Consider the following 9,404-nt stretch of genomic DNA (forward strand, 5'->3'; position numbering starts at 1 on the left):
GGGAGAGGGCACCAGGAGGCCGGCTCGCACCTGGAGAGCTGTAGGCGGCCACTCCGATGACTGGGGTGCAGGAATGTCACTGGCCGGCACGTGCTGTGCTAGGGGCCTCGGGTGGGCTAGTGGAAGATGTTCTACCAGCACACTGACCTTCCTCTGGCCAGCCTTCAGTTTGGGACAGGAGACCCTGGTAGGGGGTCCCTTTAGGGGCCACTTTGCTGCCACTCCCCCAATCTGAGACTGAAGCGCCTGCAACTGCTCTTTTGTTGTTGTTGTTGTTGTTTTTGAGCCACACCCAGCGGAGCTCAGGGGTTACTCCTGGCTCTGCGCTCAGAAATCACTCTGCAGGCTCAAGGGACCATATGAGATGCCAGGGCTAGAACCAGGGCAACGTGCGTGCGGGGTAAACACCCTTCCCCTTGTTCTATCACAACTGCCCTGCAGTTGCCTCTTCTATGTTCCACCCGGTGGTGTGGAAACTTCACTTCCTGGGCACCTCAACCTCAAAACTCACGACCCAATTATTGGGACTTGCTTGGAATTTAGGACCTGGTTGATAAATGGATGATAAATGGATGATAAATGACAACCTCAGCCTCCCACTGGTCAAATAACAATACAGGGGTCTCTACCAGCTTCTGGGCTTGTCCCCCAGGCTTGTCTTCAGCTGGGAAAAGCCCAGGCTGAGTTACAAGGGAGTGGGAAGCTTGCAAAAGGGGGTGGGCAGGAGGTCTAGGAACACAATGCTTCCTCACCATCGGGATTTAGACAAGGGTCGAGAGGCGAGATGGAAGGTGCATTTTGCCAGAGCTGAGTCCTTTACCCACCAGAGTAAGTTCGGAGGCACCCGAAGGAGTTCCTTTTGGGGGCCAAAAAAAGGGTAAATTCCGGAAGCCTAATTTCGGCAAAGGCAAGCGCTGTTGTGGCCTGCCTTCCTCCACCTCCGCGGGGTAACCTCAGTTAATCTGGGATCCCCAGTGCCCCCCACCCCCAAGTTCCATCCTATGCCCAGCGCTGCGGCACTGCGGGTTCCTGTCCCCCAGCCCAGCGCGTCTCTTCCCGCAGCCTTGCGGCCGGGACTCCGGCGCCTGCTGGGAGCTGTAGTCCTCGGGTCAGATGGCCGCGCCTGTTAGGGGAAAGGGTCCCGAGCGTGGTTTGGGTTCGGGGCAGTTACCTGGCGGCGAACCGGCGGAGAAGCACTGGCAGTGGGGCCGGGGGCAGGGCTAATGCTTGGCTGCGACGATCTTTCGTTTGGGGGCGTCCCCCACTCAGTGGGGACTCAGCGTCCACCTGCAGCGGGAAACCGCAACTCGTCCGCGGGCTGAGCTGCCTGCAGCTGTGCGCGATCTGCGAAGGCCCTGGGGACCCGGTGGTGATTACCGCTAGGTATCAGCACTCGGCCAGATGTGACATAAACAAACATTCCATTTGCAGTGGAAGTGCAGTCAAGCAACGAGAGATCCGAAGCAGCAATTCTACAGGTGGCTCTGCGAGGCAGCCAGCGTCTGGGGCCGTGACTTGGGGCTGTGACCTGAAGAGCCCACTTGCAGGGTTGGGGACAAGCCCCGGCTAGCCCCGTGGAGGGAATGGCCCTTGCAAAAGCCTGGGGAGCGGAAACGGGTCGGAGGGAGGGACGGAGGGGAGAGGCGGAGCCAAGGAGCTGGAGGACCGAAAATCAGGTCGTGGGACCCCAGTCAAGCCTGGGGAGAATTTGCATCTCGTCAAAGGGGAGCAGTCACAGGTGTCTGAGCCGGAACCCCAATGTGCCCTCTTTAAATAATTTTGCTTCGATCCCTTCATCGAGTCAATTATTTTGACAAAGCTATTTTTTGTTGTTGTTGTTGTTGTTGTTTCTTGGACCATGTCATCCGCAGGTGTTCAGAACTAATTGTAAAACAACTCGTTACAGATGGAGTGACAATATACCCCTAAGACTTACCTTGCATCTCAGAAACAACTTATAGCACTAGGAAGGTAGCTAGGAAGAGGATGGACCGGAGCTAGGGCTGTCAGTACAAGGACCTTAGTTCCAGACAGCATTGTGTGGCCACCAACCCTCTCCGGGGACAGCCTTAATGGGCCCCAGAATTCTCCTGGCTGTGTGAACTATTTGTCCTTGGCCCTTTAAACACTGCCTGGGAGGCCTCATAAAATCAGAGGCCAGAGTGCTAATATGCCAGGAAGGGTGTGTGCCTTAGTACACCGCTGACCTACGTGTGGTCCACAGGGTCTCACAGGGTCCAAGTCCACCAGGAGTGATCCCTGAGCACAAAGCTAGGAGTAAGCTCTGAGTCTACCAGGTGTGGCTAGAAATCAAAAAGTAAAATACAGGCCAGAGAGATAGTGCAAAAGTAAGGTGTTAGCCTTTCATGCAGCTGACCAGGACAGACCTGAGTTTGATCCCAGGAGCCAGGAGTGATTTTTTTTTTTTTTTTTTTTTTTTTTTGGCTTTTTGGGCCACACCCTGTGATGCTCAGGGGTTACTCCTGGTTCTGCGCTTAGAAACCGCTCCTGGCTTGGGGAACATACGGGATACCAGGGATCGAACCAAGGTTGGTCCTGGATCGGCACATGCAAGGCAAAAACTCCCTACCGCTGTGCTATATCTCCGGCCCTGAGGAGCGATTTCTTTTCTTTTTTTTTGGGGGGGGGGGGTCACACCCGGTGGCACTCAGGGATTACTCTTGGCTCTGCGCTCAGAAATCACTCCTGGATGGTTCGGGGGACCATATGGGTGAACCACTATCCATCCTGGATCGGCTGCTTGCAAGGCAAATGCCCTACCACTGTGCTATCTTTCTGCCCATTCCCCCAGGAGCGATTTCTGAGCGCATAGCCAGGAGTAACCCCTTAGCATCACAGGCTGTGGGAAAAAAAAATACAGCGACCAGAGCAATAATACAGTGTATGGATCTCTTGCCTTGCACACAGACAACCCAGGTTCACTTCCGGGCACCCTACATAGTCCCCTGACCCACCAAATCTATAAAAAGGGGAGTTTTTGGCTAAGAGAAAGGGAGTGCTTGGCTAAGGATGTTTGTGTCATTTGATCTCTCCCACCAAGATTTCTGATCTGAACCCCAAAGAAACCCATTTATTTACGCATCCTTTAACTCAGGTTTATTTGCTTTCGGTTATCAGGAGCTAGGAAGGAGTAGGGAGTTAGCATGTTCTGTTTGCGTATGCGTGTGTCGTGTCAGGACCAAGCCTGAGGTCTCCTGCATGCACCACACGTGCTTTACCACCAAGCCACCTCCCCAGCCAACCTATCTGCCAGGAGAACCACCACCAGTGGCTGTACAGGAGAAAGATAACATCAGAGAAATCTTCAGGATCCCTGCATGAATCTTCAACAGGAACCAGGACGCTGGAACAGGGGTGCCAACATGAGAAGAGTTCAGAGGGCAGTGACTCTGCACCAGGTCATGAAGCTCCGCGCAAGACCAAGCACTCCACGCCTCAGCCCAGGGAGCCCATCAGGGTCTGGGCCTGCTTCAGCTCTGCTTGAGGAAGACAAGGACAGTAGTCAGGAGCTGGAGGAGAGAGGGTGACCCTTACCACTCCAAGTGCAGCCGAGCCTCACCTGCCAAGAGGACCTGGAATTTGTCAGTGGAGAGAGACACAGCAACAGACTGGGCAGGCTCATCCGGGGCAGCTGCCAGTCCAAGCCGTAAATGCACCATAGGTGCCTCCACAGCCTGTAGCAGGCTGGAGCTCAGTGTGTAATCCACACGCCAGCCCACGCTGGCCAGCTGGTTCACTGGGAACAGAGAGCAGAGGGGGGTCTCAGGGAAAAGGCTGTGCACCCCTGAGCCCACACCTTGTTCCTCAACCCTTCAAACAGCACCCTACAGTCATGCTCAACGAGGTGTGAACAGACTACCACCGCCCACAGCAGCTTGGAGCGGGGCTGGCATCAGGCACGTGACTGTGGCTCAGTCACCCCTCTGTACTTGCTTTTGTTGGGGCCATATTCCCAGTTCAGTGACTGGAGGACAGAGGCACTGAGGATCAAATCCAGGATTCCTGGGTACAAAGCCTCTGCTCCAATCTATGGCACCAACCTCTTAAGTTTGTTTTGGTTTCTGGGCTCCAGAGACCACACAAAGGTGTGAGGGGAACCCTGGGCTCCCCATGAAAAGCACTTGCTGCAGCCTTCTGAGTAGTCATCTTCTAGATCTCAGTGTCCTCTCTGAAGATAGCACCCGGTGCACTACGTGCATTTTCTAGAATGTTTTAGAATGGAACTCATATTCTCCCTACTCACCACGTAGGCTACAGGTCCTTAGGTGCTCCTGCAAGGGGCTTCGCTTCTCCTCGTAGCAGCGGCACAGGCCTGCAGCATGCTCTGAGGGCAGAGGAGCTGCTCTGAGGTGACAGGTCTCAGGCCCCCTGCCCTCACCACACCACAGACCCAGGTGCACTTTGGGCTCCCACAAATAGGTTCTTGTCTGGTACCTTTGGGGAGCCCCAGCTGCTGCAGCTCACTGGACAAAGATTCGCCATCTACATTGTGCTTGGCAGCGCTGGTGAGTATGAAGCTGAGCACTGCCACGGTGGCCTTCACATCACCCGACTCTGAGGGGATCCACGGGAGGGTGTCATGATATGTCAGTCACTGCCTGTTTCCCATGATCTTCACGCACCACTCCCTGAGCCATAAGCACTGCCCTGCCTGCTGGGAAATGGCTGAGGGCATGGGATAGGGCGAATGTGGAAGCTGGGATTCGAGTACTCAAGGTCACCAAAGGTTGGGAGATAGAAAGGACTCACCAAACCTGGCATCAGCCGTGAGCTTCAGGATCTTTTCATACTATGGAGGAAGAGGGTACTTAGTGAGTGTCCAACCCCACCTATCCACACTCACCTGTAAGGCAGTACCAGGGACTGAGAAGAAGAGGGTGTTGGTATTACTCACATCGAGCCCCTGTCCCAGAAGCTCCCTCAGCACCTGGCCACACAGCAGCCGCAACTTCACGGAAGACTAGGGATGCAGGTGGAAGTTTATGTCATCCCACTGGCCATGCTCCTCAGAGCAGGGTCTGACATAAAGTGGGTTAAGGGCAGCCCTAACTTAACTGCACAGAATCCAACCCCACAGACCTCAAACTGCACCACCACCACCCCCAACCAGGGAACCCAAGCACTCAACAATCTTGGCCAGTGTGCTGATCTCAGCAAGGACCCAGTCAGGACAGTCCAGATCACCACAGAACCGGAACCTCTGTGCAGGAGAGAAAGAGGCATGTGATCAGGCAGGTGGGAGGGTTCAGGGACCTCATTTCTTTCCTGTCGAAGATGGACACCCTCTGGCTACTTTCTCCCTGATCCTAGGTTGCTCTTCCTTGTTCTGATGGGCCTCCATCACAAATATCAGTTTTCTGTGTGGCAGATCCCAAAACACAGACCAAAGTTCCCAACTCTGATGCCTCACCCTGCTCATGCCACACTAACCTATCCTCCCCTTCAGGTGCCCTGGCCACTCCCTCCCTCCTACTCTCTGCTCAAGTGGTGTCTTGCAATTGCCTCCCAACCCACTTTCAATAGCGGCCGTTCCCACCATTTTAGGGGCTGGTGGGAATGTTCATCATCTTGGTTACTTTGGAAATCTATGCATTCTAAATCGCCTTTTTTGTTTGTTTGGGTTTGGGTCATATCCTGCGGTGCTCAGGGGTTAGTCTTAGCAGGAATTAATTCTGGTGGAATTCTGGGGATCAAACCTGGGTCAGCTGCATGAAAGGCAAGTAAGGCAAGTGCCCTATCCATTATACTATCACTCCAGGCCCACATACCAAAACATTTTAACTGTAAATTCTTCATGCAATCGTGATCTGATTCTATTTCAGTAAAGCTTTTACAATGTGGGGCTGGAGTGATAGTATGTGGAGCACAGCAGTAAGGCGTTTGCCTTGCACCTGGCCCACCCCGGATGGACCTGGCTGGATTCCTGGCATCCCAGATGATCTCCTGAGTCTGCCAGGAATTATTTCTGAGCGCAGAGCCCTCAGAAACAAAGTAACCCCTGAGTACAAACACACACAAAAATCAGAGTAAGGGGAAAAAAAGTTCTCTCAGTTATGACTGACGAAGTCAGAGGTGCTACTAATGATACGCAGATGATTTATTTTCTTAATCTTTGGGGGAGGAGTGTGGAGGGAGGGATTGGGTGGTTTTTTGCTGTTTTGGGGCCACACCTGATGCAGCTCAAGGATTATGCCTGGCAGGGCTCAGGAGATCATATACCGTGCAGACTTTGAATTAGGGCAAGGGATGCAAGACAACCGCCTTAACCTCCAGTACTATATCTCCAGTCCCTCCCCACTCTGAAGTCAGAACTAAATCGCATGCTCTGACTTCGCCTCTGCCCCCTGCAGCTCAAGTCCACATCGCATCACCGTGGACGAGGGTGCAATGAAGGGCTGCGAGGCTGCGAAATCTCCAGCCCCAAACGACTCCAATTCAGCCAGCCCCGAGCACTCAGAGGCTTCCAGAAGAGAGAGGTGGGCTGAGTCGGATTCTAAACAAGCTCTCCAAGTTCCCCAGGGGGCGGGCGGGCAGGAAAGTGGGAAGCCTCGGGGAGGTCCCTTGCAGCTCGGGGATCAAAAATGACCTTGGTGGGCTGGAGAGATAGCATGGAGGTAAGGCGTTTGCCTTCCATGCAGAAGGAAGGTGGTTCAAATCCTGGCATCCCAAAGGGTCCCCCATGCCTGCCAGGACCGATTTCTGAGCATAGAGCCAGGAATGAGCCTGTGACCCCAAAACCAAAAAACCAAACATCAAAATGACTTTGGTTTGGGCAAGGCCCGGAATCTGCCACGGGGGTCACGCGCCCCTTTCCTGGAAGCGGCGGACTCGACCAGCAGCACCCCGACCAGTGCAGGACAGTGAGGTGGGGGCTGGCACCCAAGACAAGCCCGCCCGACCCGCATCACATCCCTCACGGCCCTCACCATAGTGCCGGAGCAGCGGCCCAGGAACTGCACTTCCGCCCGCGCAGGTCAGCTGACCTCGCGGTCACGTGATCGGGGCGTGGCCTCCCGGCAGGAGAACTTCCGCTTCCTGAATGCTGCCCTCACGCCCCTCACCAAAGTGCCGGAGCAGCGGCCCAGGAACTGCACTTCCGCCCGCGCAGGTCAGCTGACCTCGCGGTCACGTGATCTGGGCGCGGCCTCCCGGCAGGAGAACTTCCGCTTCCTGGATGCTGCCTGTGGGTGCAAGGAGGAAGGAGGAGGGCGTCTCTGCAAGCTCAGCCCAGGCCTCTCTGTACATGGCGTCGGAGCACCCATGAACGGAGCCGAGAAGCAAAGCAGCAGGCGCCCTCTGTTGCACCTGCAGCCGCTAAATTCTCGCCGGGCGGGCTGGGGCGTCGGGGAATAAGAATTCCCTTGCAAGTGGTGCTAGGGCCTGGCAGCCCTTCCTCCCGTGGGTCTGGATTTCAGCCCAAGGCTTGTGCAAAAGCTCTCTAGCAGACATGAAGCTCACTCACTCAGCGCCCCCCCCCTTCCTTCTCACCCACCTTTCATCTTCTCCTTGGCCACCTGAGTTCCATTGTCAGCTCTTTATCTGACCCCCATGACCTCGGTGATGACCGGGGCCTACTCCTGGCTCTGCACTTAGGAATCCTGGCGGTGCCTGGGGGACCATATGGGATGCTGGAGATTGAACCCAGATCGACCAAGTACAAGGCAAGCTACCTGCCTTTCCCTGTACACTTACTTTGCTTCTTTTTTTTTGTTTTGTTTTGGTTTTTTCTTTGGGGGGGGGGCCCACACCCGGCAGCGCTCAGGGGTTACTCCTGGCTCTACGCTCACAAATCGCCCCTGGCAGGCACAGGGGACCAAATGGGGTGCGGGATTCGAGCCACCGTCCTTCTGCATGGAAGGCAAATGCCTTACTTCCACGCTATCTTTCCGACCCCTTTACTTTGCTACTTATAACGTCCTTGAGTGCCTTTCATTCTGCCAACCTTTTGTTGCAGGTGGAGAGCTTAAGGAGAAACCTAGTAACTATTGGGGTAGGGGTGTAAATAGGGAGCAACAATAGTGTAGCAACAGCCCTCCTTGACTTGCCAATAGCCACCATGCCAGGAAAATCCCTGGGAGGTCAGGATTCATGAAAGTCAGTTCAGCTGCAACTTGCCTGGGACAGTAAAGACCTGAATTGGGTACCAAGGCTCATTGTCTATTCTTGCAGGGAATTTCAGGAAAAGGGGGTGATATGAAAGAGCTTTCTGTTGGAAATATGAGAGAGGTGAGAGAAATGACATTGTTAAGTATATGAAAGAAATATAGGGCAGAGAAATAGGACAGATAAAGTGCTTGCCTTACACCCAGCTGACTATCCCTGGCACCAAATATGGTCCCCCAAGCCTTGCAGGGGTGTTCCCTGAGTACTGCCAAGTGTGGCCCACCCCACCAGCACTACCACCACCAAAGAAATTATCCCAAGTTGGGATGTGGCCAATCCCACAGTAGCACATATCCCATAAAATTAAGGGGAAAGTTGCCACACCCTGGTTTCAAGGAAACTAAAAGTCTGCAAAGCCGTTGAGAAGGCACAAGGTACCCACTTGTGACAGAGGCAATGATCCCAGTATGACTTACTGAGACAGGATCTCAAGGGAAACCCACTTCCCTGACAGGGCTGTGGCATACCTCAAGCTTTGCCCACTGATAATTGTGTGCACTTATTGGCCTAAATATGAATCTCCTTTCTGCTCTTCTTATATTTGAGCATTTACCTACAGATGAAAGAATTAGTACAGGCAAATGTGTCCTTGATTAAAATTTTTTTTTAACCTGGAAAACCTGCATCAGAGAAACATAAAGAAACTGAAATAACTTACAATGGAGTTAGTTATTGAAAGTATGTCCTGTGCAGGGACATGTTCCCATAGATAGAAAGAATGTTGATAGGGACTCCTGGTAACTTGATAATCTTTTTGGAGGGGGGTAGTGTCACACCTGGCTGCACTAAGGGGTTACTCCTATCTCTAAGTTCAGAAATAGCTTCTGGCAGGCTCATGGGACCATATAGGATGCTGGGGATCGAACCCAGGTCAGTCCCAAGATCAGCAGACAGCGTGCAAGGCAAACGCCCTATCTCTGTTGCTGTGCTATCACTCTGGCCCCCTAATCTTTTATTTTACATCAGAATTGGGCTAGAACAGTGACACTAGCGGTAGTGCTAACCTAGGACAGACCTGGTTTCGATCCCTCAGCGTCTCATATGGTCTCCCAAGCCAGGAGTAACCCCTGAGTGTCACTGGGTGTGTCCCCCCCCCCCCAAAAACAAAACAAATAACCCACAGAATTGACACTCAGGGTATGGCCTGGGAGTAAGATTTTGGGCTGTTAATTGGAAGATAGTTAAAAAGCTTTTTATTTGTTTGTTTTTGGGTGAGGAAT

General features: G+C 53.4%; 1 protein-coding gene across 1 annotated transcript; it reads right to left on the bottom strand.

Annotated features, from left to right (window-relative positions):
- Nucleotides 1–3,090: 3,090 nt before the first annotated feature.
- COMMD4 (COMM domain containing 4) lies at nt 3,091–6,952 on the bottom strand. Its single transcript, XM_049778462.1, has 8 exons — nt 6,948–6,952; nt 5,150–5,221; nt 4,916–4,981; nt 4,771–4,810; nt 4,456–4,575; nt 4,265–4,345; nt 3,581–3,757; nt 3,091–3,497 (listed from the first exon to the last, which is right to left on the bottom strand). The coding sequence occupies exons 1-8, from the start codon at nt 6,948–6,950 to the stop codon at nt 3,457–3,459; spliced, it is 600 nt and encodes a 199-aa protein (XP_049634419.1). The 5' UTR covers nt 6,951–6,952; the 3' UTR covers nt 3,091–3,456.
- Nucleotides 6,953–9,404: the final 2,452 nt, after the last annotated feature.

The sequence above is a fragment of the Suncus etruscus genome, chromosome 1 (assembly GCF_024139225.1).
Source record: "Suncus etruscus isolate mSunEtr1 chromosome 1, mSunEtr1.pri.cur, whole genome shotgun sequence".
Classification (NCBI taxonomy): Eukaryota; Metazoa; Chordata; class Mammalia; order Eulipotyphla; family Soricidae; genus Suncus; species Suncus etruscus.

Bases quoted from the DNA above. Each gene is read 5' to 3' on its own strand.
- COMMD4 (XM_049778462.1), bottom strand. The intron at 4,811-4,915 runs GTGAGTAATACC...CTTCCTCCATAG, and splicing joins TTCTGGGACAGGGGCTCGAT to TATGAAAAGATCCTGAAGCT. The intron at 4,576-4,770 runs GTGAGTCCTTTC...GGATCCCCTCAG, and splicing joins CACGGCTGATGCCAGGTTTG to AGTCGGGTGATGTGAAGGCC.